The sequence below is a fragment of the Sphaeramia orbicularis genome, chromosome 5, assembly GCF_902148855.1.
Source record: "Sphaeramia orbicularis chromosome 5, fSphaOr1.1, whole genome shotgun sequence".
NCBI classification, from domain to species: Eukaryota; Metazoa; Chordata; class Actinopteri; order Kurtiformes; family Apogonidae; genus Sphaeramia; species Sphaeramia orbicularis.
This window is the reverse complement of record NC_043961.1, coordinates 54,944,796-54,962,982: the sequence shown is the minus strand read 5'-3', so window position 1 is coordinate 54,962,982 and position 18,187 is coordinate 54,944,796. Positions and strand designations below refer to the sequence as shown.

At 39.2% G+C, this 18,187-nt stretch overlaps 1 protein-coding gene across 1 annotated transcript in view; it reads left to right on the top strand.

The window, feature by feature from the left end:
- Positions 1-18,187, top strand: part of LOC115419455 (plexin-A2-like) — a 152,431-nt gene that overhangs the window by 36,054 nt on the left and 98,190 nt on the right. The window contains 2 exon segments of the mRNA XM_030134248.1: positions 1,547-2,906; positions 6,490-6,672. Coding sequence (XP_029990108.1) covers positions 1,683-2,906; positions 6,490-6,672 — 1,407 coding nt within the window. The 5' untranslated portion in view covers positions 1,547-1,682.

Below are 18,187 nucleotides of genomic sequence, written 5' to 3'. Positions count from 1 at the left end.
CATATAGGCAGGATTTTAGTGGATGTAGACATCTTGTTTTATGGCCTGTTCACTTACACAGGCTGTTTTATGACTCAGTTAATAGACTCTGATGAAGTCGCTGCATATGGAAGTGGCTGCTACCTTCTTGATGCTTCTGTTGATGCCTATAAATATGATTTTTTTTTCCTGCTTTGAAATTACTTGTATTCCATGATATGTATAATATATATGCAAATTTCCGTGCACACAACACCTATTGCACTCTGTCTGCTCTAACGGAGGGATTCTCTAACTGTGGCTCTGAGGTTTCTACAAATTATCATTTTGCAGACTTTTTCTGACTTGAACAAAGGATTGAAGGACAGAAGGTGTGGAACATTGTGCTAGAATCAACAGATAGTGAATGTTTGCAGGCAGAAAAATTATAGTTTGGAGCAGGAAAAAGCTGTTTGCTGATGTCGACATAAGCTACAACACAGACGCTATTAAATCTAAGAAACATCAAGTCAAGGTAATAAACACCTAAACAAATAAAAGAATAAATCTGTCAAATTCAAAGTAATTCATCAAGAAAACTGGAAGTTAATATGAAACTAGTCCTAAAACACCTTGATGGAGCTAAAATCAACAGTTTCACAGCAGCATCATAATATTGGTTACAGAGTAAAGTTCAGTCAATAGATAGTTTCTATTATAAAATGTCCTAGTGATTAATTGCTGTACTATACATACTGTGAAGTCCCTTGAGGCAAATTTGCAATATGTGATATATGGCTTTATACAGAAAATGACTTGACTTCATCTGCATGAAAACACCTTGAATGCGAAACATACGTGCATCACATTAAAAGGGGGAAAAAAATGGAGTAAACACATCAAACATCCTTTGCCATGTGTCTAACTCATCCATTTTCCAGTCCATGATGTGTTTGAGGGTCATTGTTTGTTCCCTGGAAATATCTACATAAAATATGCTAATGAAATTAAACAGGGAAGTGTGAGGGTAGATGCTGCCTGCTTCTGAATCTCTAATGACTCCCTGCCATCCCTGGAAAAAGCCTGATTAATTTAGGAATGTCGGCCGCTGTGGAGAGTGATTAATTCCTCTTGGATTCAACCATTTAAACGAACAAGACAGAGGGGAGAAAGGAAAACAGAGAGCCCAAAATATGGACGCATAATTAATACATTTGGATCATTTAATTAGCCGCCCAAACAGAGGGTAGGCACAGTAACAGTGTGTCACTGCTTTGTTCAAGTAATAGGCTGCACTTAGTTCTCTCTTACAGAGAAGCGAATATAATGAGCCCCCCTGTTGATAAGGGGAACATTGGACCATCTCTCGGGCTAGTAAATATGGGAAGACAGTTTGAACAAATGATTACTTGTTTCTTTGATGTCTCATGTGTCTGACTAAGCAGAGAGAGGAAGAGGGGAAACAAGCAAGCACATATTTCTAGGTTTTTAGTTGAACTGTCTAATAACACCCCGAAAGCAATTCTTCACATTCAGAGATTCAAGGATCTGTTGAGTTTAAAACAAATGTTTCTCCTTTCTCTTTCAGAATGATGTGAAGATCACTGCAGAAGGACCAGATTGCTCTCAGCTCCGCTCATCTTTCTCTCTGCTATCCTGCTTTTTGTTGACACACTATCCCACCTGTTTTGTCTCAGAGAGCTATTTTTTCGAGCCCCGTGGGGATGGGAACGTGCTTGGATAAAGGATGGACTTATTTCGGTGTCACTAAAGGTCATGGTCCACTAAAAGTCATGTCATGGCCCCTGGCACTGTGGCTATTGACTCTAATCTCTGTGCATCAAAAGACGACTATGGGACAGACTCTGAACACCTTCCAATCAGAGAGGAAGGAGTGGTCGCTGAACCACCTAACTGTGCATCAGTCCACTGGGGCTCTGTACGTCGGCGCCATCAACAGAATCTACAAGTTGTCGACAAACCTCACCCTGCTCGTGTCCCATGACACAGGGCCGGAGTATGACAATAAAGCCTGTTATCCTCCGCTGATCGTCCAGCCGTGCTCGGAGCCCTTAGCATCAACTGACAACGTCAACAAACTGTTGCTCATCGACTACTCACACAACCGGCTGCTTGCATGTGGCAGCCTCTATCAAGGCGTTTGTAAATTGATGAGGTTAGATGACTTGTTCATCCTTGTGGAGCCCACACATAAGAAAGAACACTATCTGTCCAGTGACAACCAGACAGGGACCATGTTTGGTGTAGTTGTGCCCTCACAAGGTCAAGATGCTACCTTATACATCGGCACAGCGGTTGGCGGCAAGCAGGACTACTTCCCAACCATCTCCAGCCGCAAGCTACCTCGTGACCCAGAATCCTCTGCTATGTTGGACTACGAACTTCACACCGATTTTGTGTCATCTCTCATTAAAATCCCCTCAGACACACTCGCACTCGTCCCACACTTTGATATCTACTACATCTACGGCTTCGCTAGCGGCAGCTTTGTCTACTTCATGACCGTCCAGCCTGAGACGCCTGAGAATGGGATGCCGGCTGGTGGCTCCCCCGGCGATCTGTTTTACACCTCTCGCATCATTCGCCTCTGCAAAGGTGACAAAAAGTTCCACTCCTATGTGTCACTTCCTGTGGGGTGCGTTCACAGAGGTGAGGAGTACCGTCTGCTGCAGGCCGCATACCTGTCAAAGGCCGGCAGAATTCTGGCCAGGTCTCTAAACATCAGCGCCCAGGAGGATGTGTTGTTCGCAGTGTTCTCCAAGGGGCAGAAGCAGTACAACGACCCCCCAGACCACTCTGCCCTGTGTGTTTTCACCATCCAAGACATCAACACACGCATCAAGGAGCGGCTACAGTCCTGCTACCAGGGGGAGGGGAATCTGGAACTGCACTGGCTGCTGGGAAAAGATGTGCAGTGCACCAAAGCGGTAAGAGGACTGTAGAGAAAGAAATGCAGAAAACAATGCTTCACATCAATTAGACCACAGGTGTCAAACATGTGGCCCGGGGGCCAAATCCGGCCTGCCAAAGGGTCCAGTCCGGCCCTTGGGATGAATTTGTGAAATGCAAAAATTACACTAAGATGTTGACAATCCTTTTAGTTCAGGTTCCACTTTCAGACCAATTCAATTTCAAGTGGGCAGGACCAGTAAAATATGATCATAATAACATATAAATAATGACAACTCCAAATTTTCCTCTATGTAAATGTAAATATTTTCATGTATTTACACTAAAACAAAGTATAGTTTTGCAAAAAAAAAAAAAAAAATGTGAATAACCTGAACAAGTATAAACAACCTGAAATGTCTTAAGAGAAGCAAGTACAATTTTAACAATATTCCACCTGTTACTAAATGTTTTGTGTATTTGTAGATCCACTGTGATCTGTAAGTTATAATGTAAATGTAATGAAATATAATGTGTGTAAATGATAAATTGAGGCATAATATTGTTAAAATCACACTTATTTTTTCAGTTTGTTCATGATATACACATTTTTTGAAAAGTTAGTTTGCAGATGTAAACCTTTTCATAATGTAAATTTACTTTTTTTCGCTCTAAAACATAGAGAAAAAATTTGGAGTTGACATTATTTATATATTATTACATTATTATTTTACTGGTTCGGCCCACTTCAGATCTAATTTAGCTGAATGTGGCCCCTGAACTAAAATGAGTTTGATACCCCTAAATTAGACAATTTGTACCTTTAACTTTGCTTTGCACATTTAGGTGTGGGTGACTTGACGGGCACAAAATAGGCAGTGGATTTATTTCCACTGTAGATCATTGTTTTGGTCTTAAATTAACCCATAAAGACCCAAACATGTTGAACAAAAGCATCAACTGATGTAAAGTGTTTAATACCTGTTGATCCACTAATCTTATCAGTACACTGGGGCACCGATCCCAATTATGGACCCCATGGAAGGGAAACGTTGTGGGTCCTTCAGAAAAGAAATTATCTGTAAATCTGTCATCGGAGCGGGGTGGGGTGGGGTATGAACGTACTGTAACAACTGGAGGCATAGGGGTGCGTTTCATAAGTACCGTAACAACCGCAACAGGCGTGAAAACGATGGTAAAACTTAACTTTAAATGTTCGACTCCCAGCTTCTGTGCCTCTCTTCTACTGCGGAGTTTACACAAAATTATCACAACTTCTAACCTATATCCACTGGGTCCCACGAATTTGTCATGTTTACCTCCCCTTTACAGCGCCCCAGTCAATATATGTAAATAACTGGGGTAAAATGCTGTTTGTCGTCTTTTCACGGTCATCAGATATGACCCGTTTGGACGTGCAGAGGCTCCAAAGTGAATGTGGGAACACCGTCATCTTCTACAACATTGATTCACTAGTTAAAGCTATGGAGTTTGATCAGTGACAGCAGATGTAGACACTTGTTTTTATGTTCAGTTAATGACATCTTTGCTGAAAACTTTTAATTCAGTTTTATCTGTTTTGATATAATAACCCTCCACTTCCCTCAACTACATGATGAGTAAATTAAATGTAGGAAAATACCTGATTTTCACTGAAAAACTGCAAAATAAAGGAGAAAATATTACAATAAATGGAGATAAGTCACTTAAGAAAGGTTAATTATAGAGAAAAATGAATTTGGGAACTGCAACAAAATTAAAATTGGGTCTTTATGGGTTAATGGTTTAATCTACAGGTTGTTAAAAATGAAGTAGTTAATAAAGAGTTGTCTTTTATACTGAGAAACCCCCCAATTAAGATTCGGGTATTTTCCTTTAAATGTTTTACAGTTACATCTAGACATGCACTTTAAAATCTGGCCAATGTTTGTCCATATTCAGCAGAACCATGGGTTTGTGAACATCAGGGAGATTGATTATGTTCTTGCACTTCCATATTATAGCATAACTAACAAAATGTGAAACCAAATAGTGGTGGGCAGCAGTGATATAGATTTGCTGAAAGCTACTTCTTTGACAGTCTCAGAGCCGCTCTGTAGCCTAAATAGCTGATAGACAGCTCTCTGAAGACACCATTCAGGTTTTTAGGATCCCACAAGAGCAGAAGAAGCCCGGGGAGATTAATTCCTCAACACTAATCAGTGGATTTTTGTATGGAGCTTTGAGTTCATTGAGGGGTTTGGGCGCTGACTCCCGCCCTCGTCTCCTCCCATTCCTCCCCCGCGCTCCCTCCATCTCTTTGCTTCCCGTCTTGTCGCTGTCAGCGGTATTTGAGCCCTCTGAGACCTGTTCTTGATCTTGAGAAAAGGGCTTTCTTGTAAATGTCCAAGTCTGTGCCTTTGTGAAAGCTGTAATTCTGCATAATGAGCTGCTTTCACTGAAACAAAGTGAGCCACGAAAACAATAATATTCATCACATCCATTGCTCTAGTGGTTTCAAACATGCACTTTGATTCTTCTGTGCTATCAAACAAATAAGATGTAATGTTATTCATAAAAGCAACCGAGGGAGGACAGATACATAATAATTTGATAATTAGTTCTCACTGTGCAGTTAAGCGAACGGCCTGGTATTTTAAATGCACTGCAAATGGTTGACAATGGTGAATTCCTGTTATGCCATCATTAGATCTTGTGCTTTGTTGGTTCATAGATTAATTACTCAATAATCGAGCATTTTGAGAGATGCAAAGGGAAGGTTTTGTGCTAGGCAACAATATAGTTTCCTGTATGAAACCTTTTCAACATGCCTCTCTTCAGATCACTGCAACAAAAACTATTGTTGGATTTGCTGAATTCACAGGGGATGTTAGACTTGCTGAGATAATACACAAAAATGCTAATTCCACATCCTGATATGAAGTTTGTTTACTTTAGAATTGATTCATTTCACTGATTCACTGATTCCGTAATCCTCAACCACATATCTATCACATAAGAAGATACAGCGAAAACTAATATTTGCATAAGTACTAGTTGTGAAATATGAAATGATCTGCCCTCAAAAGGTAGATTTATATACTGAATGACAGGCAATTAGCATGAGTTTGAGGTGCACGTTACTAGATGTAACAGGACTGCTTAGCATGCAGATTTCTTTGATGCTTAATCAAAACCTGACATCTTTTGCACTGTGTTTGTGTGATGTCAGATCAAGCAATCCAAAAATCACAGAAACAGGAGCAAAATACATAGCGTTTCTCGTGTTTGCCATGAGCAATTAGTCTTCTCCGTAACTTTGCCCACTCCGAGGCTTGTTGATAAATGCAGCAGACCAAACCCTTTTGAAGTAACCATTTTTAACCCTGAAAATTGTGCACTTAATGCACGTTAGGCGTACCAGAAGTCAGTTTGAGTTCTCCTCATATATTCACATGTGTCTGCAGTAATCTCAATCATTTTCTGGCTCCCACTTAACGCTCTTCCCTCTCTCTCTCTCTCCCTCTATCTCGTTACCTTCAACTTCCTTCTTAAATCTGTTATTCCCATCTCTCCCTCGTTTCACCTTTTCTGCTGTTTTCTCTTCTGGTCATGTTTGCATCCCTCCCTCCGTCTGTGCAGCCTGTTCCCATCGATGATCACTTCTGTGGCCTGGATATAAATCAACCCCTGGGGGGCTCCCAGCTGGTGTCGGGTCGGACTGTGTTCACCGAGAGCAGGGACAGACTGACCTCTGTCACCTCTTATGTCTACAATGGACACAATGTGGTCTTCATGGGCACCAAGACCGGGCGGCTAAAGAAGGTGAGAACAGCAACACGGTGACACATAAACACAAGCAACTTATACTTTAATTTGATTTTTCACAGTGAAATATGATATTCAGATGATATCTGGCTGTTATCAGGGAATATAAAAACATTTATTTCAGTTTAAGGAATAACGCTGAGCCTCATAGGAATCATCAGTATGAGCTTAAGTTTCAGAGATTTGCATTCCATTTTAGTTCAGAGAGTAAAGTGATTTACTAAGTCTAATGTAATGCAATAATATGTAGAAGGGCACTTTGTAAACTGCATATCTGCGCCACAGTCCTGTAATTCAATCAAATGCCCTAGCTTTCAATTTTAGAAAAATTAAAAAAAAAAAAAAAAAATCTAGGCTCTGCTCTTTTTTTATGGCTCTGTATGTAATGGGTTCTCTCTTGGCCTATGCCCTACCCTTCAAGTTTCAGACATCAAAAAAACAAAAAATAAACCAACAGATGCAGGCGATGGACCATCCTCAGTGGAGGTAAACAACCAGCTTCAGTTTGTTAATATCAGTGTGAAACTGTGAGCTGAAAACCACACATCGAATAAAGCAACAAAACCTGAAGTCCGTCCCAAAAGACCTATTTGTGCAATGAAGAAGCACGCTTTAATAAAGGTCTGGGAGGTTTATCAAACTGGAAAGTATTTTCCAAATCATAGACATGTCAATAACTGAACTGTGTGTGAACAATAGGTGGAATAGCCCGTTAACATTATACTTTGTACACAAGCTTTATGAAGGTTATCTTAACAACTCCATGTTACATAATTCATTAGTTGTCAATTGGGAAAATACCACTGAAATAAATCAACCATAGCTGTTTTGTTCTCTGCCATGGCACATTTATGTAAAACAATCTAAATCCATTAATATTAATGAACACTATAATCGGCTCAATTAATGATCTAACAAGCATAGCTGGTTATGTTTAATATGTCATGGTGATTATAGCGGGACAATGTGCAGCTGAATAAAGGTGCAGTGATTGCACAGTACAACAGTATATATTCAGCTCTTGTGTTAGAACTAATTGCTGTAAATGTCATCAATTACTTCTTCAAAAGGAACTGTCGCCTCTGTCTTTAATTTCTTTGTTCATGTTGCAAGTAACAGCACCATTATGCTGCTCTGGTGCCACTTGTTTAACACTGTCCTTGTGGATTCTGACTTGATTTGGTTTTAACATTACAAAGTACTTAAAGGACCACTTCTCTGACAGTGAACACCATCTCCTGACCTGAGTTTCTGCATTTACAAACATCATTATACTTTTTCTCTGTATCTTGTGGGTAATTTTAGGCTGCTTCATTAATCCTGCCAAATTATGCAAATCTCTGCAAAGCTTGGAAGTTTTGATGTCTACTTAAAGAATATTTTTCTTTGGCATGTTATTATTGTTTTTCCTGTGTTTTGTTGAATATACATAACAAGTTTTAAAGTCAGACAGCTGTTTAAAAACTACTTTGAGCATTTCTTGCTCTTAAACCAAGTTCGTTAGAGGTGTCCTTTGGTTGGAATACATACATACATACATATACATACATATACATATATATATATATATATATATATATATATATATATATATATACACACACACACACACACACACACACACATACATATATATATATATATATATATATATATATATATATATATATATATATATATATATATATATATATATATATATGTATATATAGGGTGGGGAAGCAAAATTTACAATATTTTGAGGCAGGGATTGAAGACAGTGTATGACCAATTAGTTTATTGAAAGTCATGAGAATTTATTTGCCATGAGAAAATTGACATAATAGAAAATGTTTTTATTCTATGTGTCCTCCTTCTTTCTCAATAACTGCCTTCACACGCTTCCTGAAACTTGCGCAAGTATTCTTCAAATATTCAGGTGACAACTTCTCCCATTCTTCTTTAATAGTAACTTCCAGACTTTCTCGGAATAGTTTTGCTCATAGTCATTCTCTTCTTTCCATTATAAACAGTCTTTATGGACACTCCAACTATTTTTGAAATCTCCTTTGGTGTGACGAGTCACACACTCTTTGACGTTTGCTTTTCTGATTACTCATATGGGCAAAAGTTTCTGAAAAGGTATGGATAATAGTGTTAGGTATGATTATGACATCAATATATGTTTGGTTTCAAAACAATTGACGTAGTGCCTGCTGAGAAAAAACAACTAAATGTTCATTGTAAATTTTGCTTCCCCACCCTGTATATATCTATATATCTATATATCTATATATATCTATATATATATCTATATCTATATATATATACATATACATATACATATATATATATATATATATATATATATATATATATATATATATATATATATATATATATGTATATGTGTGTGTGTGTATATACACACACACACACACATATATATACATATATATATATATATATATATATATATATATATATATATATATATATATATATATGTATATACATTAAAACCCAAGACCCAAGGACAAAAGACGCAAAACTCCAAGGACCTCTCTTAGACAAGCAAAATTCCTTTTTCTAACCACATGGCCATGATAAACCCAGGGAACAGTTTTATAATTATTTATGGAGTTTTAATGGAATTTTCTGTCTGAGAAATGCTTCCCAGTTCAGGGTTTCCTTTTTTCAACATAGACATTTTGAGCCTTCTAGTTTGATTCAGAATGTAATCTGCTTTGAAGATCATTTGTCATCAGGTATTACAGGTTGAATAATAATAATAATAATAAAAAAAAATAAAAAATACTACTACTACTACTAATAATAATACATCACACTTATATAGCTCTTTTTTGGACGCTCAAAGATGCTTCACAAAGAAACAAAACAAAAGAACAAAGGGGATCAATAAAATACAAGATTGAATTGAATTGAATTGAATTGAATTGAGTCCGAGTTCCTGATGTTTTGTGGGAGTGAGTTCCATAGGGTGGGGGCGGCTGCAGCGAAGGCTCGGTCCCCCAAGGTCCAGTGCCTTGTCCTAGTGGTGGGAGTGAGGTGGTTGGTGTTGGCTGATCTGAGGCAGTGGGTGGGGCAGTGCTGCTGAAGGAGATTGGTGACATAGGGAGGGGCCAGGTTATGGAGGGACTTGTAGGTGAGGAGGAGGACCTTGTATTGGATGCGGTCTGGTACGGGGAGCCAGTGGAGTCGTTTGAGTATGGGGGTGATGTGGATGTGAATAACATGAATATGGGAAGTTGATGATAAACTCAGATGGTGTGAAACTTTGAAAATTAGTTATTTAACAAGTTAGCGTGAGGCAAACCATACTAAATAAACAAAAATATTCAGCATACAAATTGTCTCATTATACTGATCAGAATATTTATACGATTTTTACCCGCATGTTTGTTGAAGAGTATAGGACTTATAGGATGACCTCTTTCTGAAAGGTTCATGGAGTTGATTTAGCCCATTGTCCGTCATATTTCATCTCAGTACATACTGTAATGGTATATTATAATGAAATTCCTGTAGGGCTTGTCTTTGATTTAACTGGATTGACTTGGTAACACCGCAGGCTCAGCTTACTGCAGAGTCGTGCAGCATGCAGCTGACTGAGGAAATGTGTGAGAGGACTGTTGTGACATTAGCCCGGGGGCCTCAGTCTTATGAGGAGCAATCTGTCTGACACACAAGACGCACACACAGACACGAGTCCAGACTGGAAGCACAGATAACATCACCGCAGCTCTTTCATTGGATGAGCCATCGGGAAAAAGACAAGATAGCATGGATGACAGAGAGGGACGGAGAAAAAAAAGCGATGGTTTGAGACAGAGGAACAGTGAAGGGTTGAGAAAGAGAAAAACAACAGAGACAGAACAACAAAGAAAAGGATGGTGAGTAAGATCGACACAGAAAAGCACCGAGTCAGAAGCGGTTTGTATGTGTTCAAGAAGTTGGGATGACGAGCGAAAAATCCATCATTACTGCTTTAAGTGCTGGGTGTCTGAGGGCCAGGGTTTTGCCATTAAACTGACAGAATAAACAGCCTTAGCGGAGACTCCCAGGGGCCTCACAGGAGCACAGGGTCACATCTCCAATCCTATTCCATCACCCACAAATGGACAGGCTGAGTGGAAATGGGGCATGACGATAAATACTATTGGTGGATCACTCCGGCAGCAGGGCCATTGCAAAGGTCAACCCGACCACAGGAAGGGTGTAACCGGGGTGAAAGGTCGTAGGGATAACCACCAGTCTCACCATCCGAGCTCAATGCAGCATATGGATGTGTCCATCAACATTTGTGCATCAAGCTACTCCTGTTTCTGATAAAACAAGGCATTTCTATCATCATCTGCCAGGGCTTGGTTACCTTAGGAGTTGTTTTTTTGGCTAAATAATATGTCCCTGTGGGTTTCTCAAAGTTATGTGGCACTACAAGAGCGTTTGACTGTTGCATGACGTATACAAACCCATTTGGCAGAACTTCCCATTGTAGGTTTTTGCCGCAGATGCACATCATGTCAAAACATCTCGCATAAAAGTGCATTTCACAGCAGTATTTCTAGAACCATCCATATTTTTGCTTTTATTACATGGTTTAGGCACCAGGTTATGGAAAGTAACACACTTGTAACACAGAAAATCCTGCAAAGATGTGACAACAAAATGACTCAGTGTATTTAATATTTAAACCAAAACATAATCTTAACTCCAACAAAAATATATTTCCTTCCTAAACATAGACATCTAGAGGAGTCAGGGAAAGTATTGAATTTTTAATCTAAAATCACCTCCTGCCTGTTGAGGAAAGACAAAAACATAGCAGATCTGTCAGTGACCACAGTAATTCAGTGTTTACACTCAGATTATTCATGTCCGTAGTTTGCAGAAATACACAATAGTGTCATTTTATTCTGGTGTCTGGGTGGGATGTACTCTAATGTGGTAAATCCAGGTATCGGCTCCTACAGGTCATTATTCAAATCTGTCGCCGTCTTTACCAGGGGAATGCAAATAGATGCAACTCTCAGTGGCACTGATGGCAGTATCGCAACAAAATGCAGTTTGTATTGTGTGAGAATGGAGATTTGCAAATAACAAATGCCAACGGCAAAAGTGTTTTAAACATTTTAAACAAGCTGTACGTCTTATTCGCTCAACGACTACATGAAACTCATGACTACAGGTGAGGTTGGGAATATAGAAGAGGTTTGTTGTCTGGCTCATTCGGGTTTTTACCATATTGGCTTGGTACAATGTAGACATTTATGAACAAGAAAAGCCCTCAGAGAGACCTCCCCCAAGACAGATCTTTCCCCGCCCCCCTCCGATCACCACCAAAATTTAATCAGTTGTTCCTTGTGCCAGTATCAACATTTCCTGAAAATTTCATGAAAATCTATCCATAACTTTTTGAGTTATCTTGCTAACTAACAAACAAACACGCAAACACACAAAGCAAAGCGATCACAACACCTCCTGGCAGAGGTAATTAGACCTTGAGATGCAAAATGTATGATAAAGTGTAGCGTTAACCCTTTATAAGGCACTCACTGAAGTACTCTGAAATTCAAAATTTCAACCTTAGTGTGTTATCAGACATCGTCATCTCCCTCCTCTTATCATAAAACATTTAAGCAGCAATTGCTAAAAAGTAAACACATGCAATAAAACAACTGTTATAAAGTCATAAACTGACAAAAATCACTCATATCCACTATTTACAGTTTCAAAATGTCCATAAAATCTCTCTGTTTAGTGATTCTAAAAACCTACATGCTTCTGGATCTCACTGAGGCACAGGATTGGCCCCATATTTAATGTTTGAAGAAATTACCAAAAATAGTCCATTGCCCAATAAAGGGTTAAATCCCCCACTGAGTTGGGCGTACTTGACTCCACAGACATTTGTGTGTACTCGAGGCGGATTCAATGCGGACCCAAAGTGGACGTCTGCCGGACACGTCTGCGCAAAGCAAAATTTTTACGGCTGCTCAGTAGGAGGTCTTCACGTTGACCTGTTTTAAATGTGACACCGAGCTAATACAACTTGATTGGTACACTCGACTATGAAACCTCAAATGTCTGTAGACTTTGCGTGCGGAGTCCACACTGCTCACAGTACGGCCGACTCTGTAGGAGCCTTCATAATGCAATATAAAAACTGTAACATTTGTGGCCTGAAACTTGTATCAACTGTGAGACATGGTTTTAACTTGTAAATATGACTTAGATTTTTACCTAATTAATCTGAAGAACTACCATTTGGTCTCCAACAACTGCAGGACAACAAATGTATGTTCCTAACTTTTATTTTCTGTGATGCTTTCAGTAATAACGAGCAGATTTTATCTCCTCGGTCTGTACAGCTTAGTATGCAAGTAAGCAGCAAACCCACTGTCGAATGACATTAAATGTTTGCTTACCCTGTAGCAGCCCCAAGCACATACCAGGTGTTGAGTGGAATTGATTTTCTGAGGAAATGTTTCTGCGTAGCACAGTTACACTCAGAAGGACTACAATGGCATACCGAGTGGAAGTGGATGCTACCCCGACATACTGAACATATTATGATGCAGTTGTCAATAACAAGATCTATCTAGTGTAATATGTTAGGGCTTTAATACTTATGCCATTTTAGATAGAAAACAGATGTCATAGCTGCCAAAAGGTTGTACTTAGGGATGTAACGATTACCAGTATAATGATAAACCACAGTAAAATTTCCGATGGTTAGTATTACCATTTAAATTCTAATTACCATGATAACCGTGTTCAATTACTGCACTTAGAAAACTTGATATGAAAATGGTCAAACAAACTCCACTATGACCTGTCCAACTACTGTTTTTCCCACTCAAAAAACCACTCAGGAATCGATAGACGAATTGATAAGGAATTGGATTGGTAAGCAGAATCGACAATTGCATTGATATTGATAAAATCCTATCTGTTCCCACCCCTAATGCAGATATCTGTTATGTCCATAAGGTTCCATCTTTAATGCACATTTGTATGTTTGATGTTTACTTGTTAATATTTGAATATTTCTGCCACAGAAAGTACATTGTGCCTGTTATTTTATTTGTTTTCAAAATACAACTTGGTTAATTTATTTCAGTGTGTGTATAAGTACTTTTTGAACATTTTGAGCACATTTCAACAATACCACGATAACAAGCCCGGATTAACCATATGGGCAACTGGGCAATTGCCCAGGGGCCCGCGACCTCTGAAGGGCCCTGGGTAGCTCGGGCATAATGAAAATATCTGGTTTCTTATTTATTTTTTGTGAAAATGGAGGACACTTCCCTCTCTTTCTAATGTAGTGGATCAATTTTAGATTATACTGATGCTAATGTGTTTTGTTTTCATATCATCATATGCAAGTGAGTGGCCTTGACAAGAGGCTATAGTGGTGCACTTGTAGTTCTACGAGTATTTACATATTTGTACATCAAAATGCATTTGATGATAGTTAGACATTGAAGTATGGGGTATATTTACATATATTCCTGGAACTTATTCTGTATTTTGCCAGATTATAGGGATCCTGGGGTTGTGATGATGGGGCCCTTGAATATTGTTGCCCAGGGTACAATGAAGTGTTAATCTGGCCCTGCACGATAATAATGATAACCATGATAATTTTGGTCACAATAACTGTGATATGAAATTTGCATATCGTTACATCCCTAGTTGTACTGCACTAAAATATTAAACCATCTAAAACAGGGGTGTCAAACTCATTTTAGTTCAGGGGCCACATCCCCCCAATATGATCTCAATTGGCCGCACCATTAAAATAATAACATAATATAGAAATAACATCAACTACAAACTTTTCTTTATGTTTTAGAGTTAAAAAGAGAAAATGACTTTACGAAAATGTTTATATGTACAAAGTATCATTTCAAAAAATGTGAATAACTGAGTAAATTTTAAGTGCAATTTTTACAATACTGTGCCTGAGCTTCTCATTTACAAATGTATTACAACTTACAGATCACAATGGATCTACAAATACACATTAAGGCAGAATATGTTTAAAATTACACTTAACTTTCTTCAGACATTTCAGGTTGATATTTGTTCAAGTTATTCACTTTTCTTGTGAATGGATAGTTTGTAAATGTAAACACAATATTCCTTTTTTGTACACTAAAATAAAGAAAAACATGGATTTATCATTATTTATAGGTTACTATGATAGTATTTTACTTGTCTGACCCCTTTGAAAAAATTTTTGCTTTTCACAAATTCATCCCATGGGACATTTGGTGGGCCGGTTTTGGCCCACGAGCCGTATGTTTGACACCCGCGATCTAAGACTTAATATTAGGTAGAAAACATTCTCAGTAGGATGGGGATGAGATCTGGTGGAGGAAGTGTCCTTTAACTGAAGCATCACAAATGTGACCCCTGCAGCTGCCTAGACACTGCACTTGAACCATCAACGTCGTAACTGTTCAATCACTGTAAGAACACTAGCCCAGTGCTGGTAAATACAACTTGATGGATGCCCACGCTGTAATATGAAAAGCTGCACTGTCGAATGAAATAAAAGCGAACCGGTGCATTAGCTCGGAGTCTTGCAGCTCCTCGGCAGCACTATTTCCCTGGAAATGCTTGAAAATGTTAGGCTCACAGCAAATAACGCCCAAGTCAAATACCCTCCTGTGCAAATAGAGGATTCATTATAGCTTATTGAGAGTTTGACGGGGTGGGAAAATTCTCCGGTACATGGTTAAATGACTTGAACTTTTCAAAGTCATGGTTTCTAAGGAGAGACCAGGAAAAGGGAGATTTGGTGATTGAGATCATTAGAATAGAGTTTGAGAGCCGGGTAGTGGTGCAAGCAGAATAGGTGTATTTGAGGTTAAATTGATAGGATTTTTATAACTGCATGAAGAGAACTGGACCTGAGGGTAGAAGTCTTCCGAGCGGATCACCATTAGATGTCTCAGTGCTGCAGAAATTCTAATGGTATTAAGAGAAGCAATTTTATGATAACAGTAAAAGGTGTCCGTCTCTCTCCCACTCCTTACTGCAGGCTTATTTAGCAGCTCAAGCTCTGTTTCCAACTTTCTTTGTCCTCTTTTCACTCCCTTTTCATTTTTTACCCCCTCCTCGCTGCTCAGTCACACAAACGGAAACATACAAGAGGACTGTGACTGCATTGCGGTCAGGAAAACGAAGTCCATATGAGTGCCATGAATTGTTCCACTGTCCCCCTCCCACTGCTTTTGTTGGTGGGCCATGGGAATCTAAAAAACAATGGGAATGATTGGAGAGATGGGGGCTGCACAGAGGAGTACAGGAAACAGAGAACAGGAAACCATGTCCTCAAGGAGAGAGAAAAGAAGTGAACATGCAGAGACTGAGAGGAGACTGTGGTTAAGTTGTAGAAATTGTGGTATGAAGACTTGGAATGTGGCCATACAGCTGAAGGTTAGGGTGAACTCAAATTTTGGCTGCTGCAACAAGAAGGCTTTTAACAATAACTCTCAAAACACACACATACACACATAGACAAAACACATGCACACACTCTCTCATGTCGCAACCTTTCTTTCGACCCAGTTGGTAATCGCATTTAGGTTTAGGCACTTGCCAACGTAGAGCGTGTCTAGTAGCTGTAATCAATACGTCTCACTTTCCGACTGTAGTTAATGTGATGGCTGAATGATTACTCCTGTCCTGTAATACACATCTCTTCTTTCCCGGAACGCTTTTTGTTTTCGTTAGCTGCTGCAGCTCCATCCTGACTTTGGTCTCATTAGCATTCACAAAGCCGTGATGGATATATGGGCTAATCAATGCCCGCTCTCCTCAGCTGTCATGCACAATCGGACCATATGCACAGCCACTCAGCCTTAAAGGTTGCCAGTTGTCTGGCCCTTATGTCGCTGCTTGCCCTGTGTCACAATATGGAGTCGAGCCTCGGAGCATGCACTATCAATTCTGTGCCAATTTCTGTCTTGCTTACAGTCTGTGTATATCTACTTTAGGTCTAGTCTAGCGTGTATTTTCATCCTGTGCCTGTTTTCCATAGTAACAGAAGATTTATATGTGGTTTCCTACCAAAGTGTAGCTTCTTTACTCAGTGGTTTTAAGAGAAAAACAATACTTTCAAACACAGACAAAAAACGAACGGATTTCCATCACACTATCACGCAAAGCTCGAAGAGGAAAAGTTTGTTTTGACCTTCTTGTGTCCGGTTCAAAGTACGTCTGACACACTGGTCCTCAGAGACAGATGTAACCTCACTAGTGGCAGATTGAGAGTGATTAGCTGGGCAGAATGCTCCTGGCCTCCTGGGTCTTCATCCATATGTTTAGGTTAGTAGGTTGAGTGTGGAGGGCACACACACTGGTCAGCCACATATGGACACACTTTTTAAGGACTGAATAACCACTGCCACATAAACACAGTAATCATCTGCTTTGTAAGGTTTCCTGATTTGCAGTGGAAAAACAGCGGTTTATATGTATACTTCCTCTCAGCTTGAATAAAATCATCAGCTAAAATGAATGTCTGAATCAGTCCCATATGTATGCGCACATGGGACAGACATTTGGGTGAGTGTGTTGCTCATATGAGGTCTGGCAGGTTTACAGCCGAGCTAACCTGGCTCAAGATACGTGATCTTAGAAGCCTGCTTTCTTTGGCTCTCATGGGATGAGAGAGCTGCAGAGTGTTTAAGATGCAAACCCAAGAAAGGGAGGCTGTTTTTGTTAAGAGCACATGAGCTCATGTTGCATGTATCTGTTTGTTGAAGCCATATTAAGCTGGGTTGTTTATATCCACTGCAGGTTGCGCAAAATAATTGCAGAAGGAGAAAGGATGTTTGGCTTAAATATTATTCATGGGTTAAATATATATCCTCGTTAACTGAGACACGGTGGGAAGGGAGGATGAGAGAATTTCTCTGAGGTCACAATAACATTTGGTATTAATGGCAAGTCAGTTCTGCTTTCTTGGTAAATGACACGGACCACACAGGAGGAATAGAATTGAACTTCATATTAAAAATCTTTTGTCTCTGCTGAGCCTGGAATAATCTCCTTCAAACTGAACCTTTTTTTTTTTTTTTTTAACCATTTCTCTTTATAAATACATTGGTTATTATGTTCATGTTCCTGGTGTGTCATCCAGCGATTACACAGTAATCAAATGAATACAGATTGTAAATCCTAAAAGTCTAAACTCAAGTTGTTAAAGCAAGTGTATGTGTCTTTGTTTGCATGCCTTTGTGTGTTGGTGTATGTTCAGGTTTGTGTGTCAGTTGCTACAAGCAGGCTCATTATAAAACCAATTAAACTCGACTTACTCTCATTATGGAGCTCTGAGGCTTAAGATGAGATTGAGGACCTGTTGTACTCCCAAAGGGCTTGTGCCGGTCAGCACTGTTTTAAATTATAGAAATACTTTTTTTTTAACCAGCTGAAATCAAATACCATGGATTGGTCATGATGGGTCAGTGTGTGTCTCATCACAGCCCTTTGG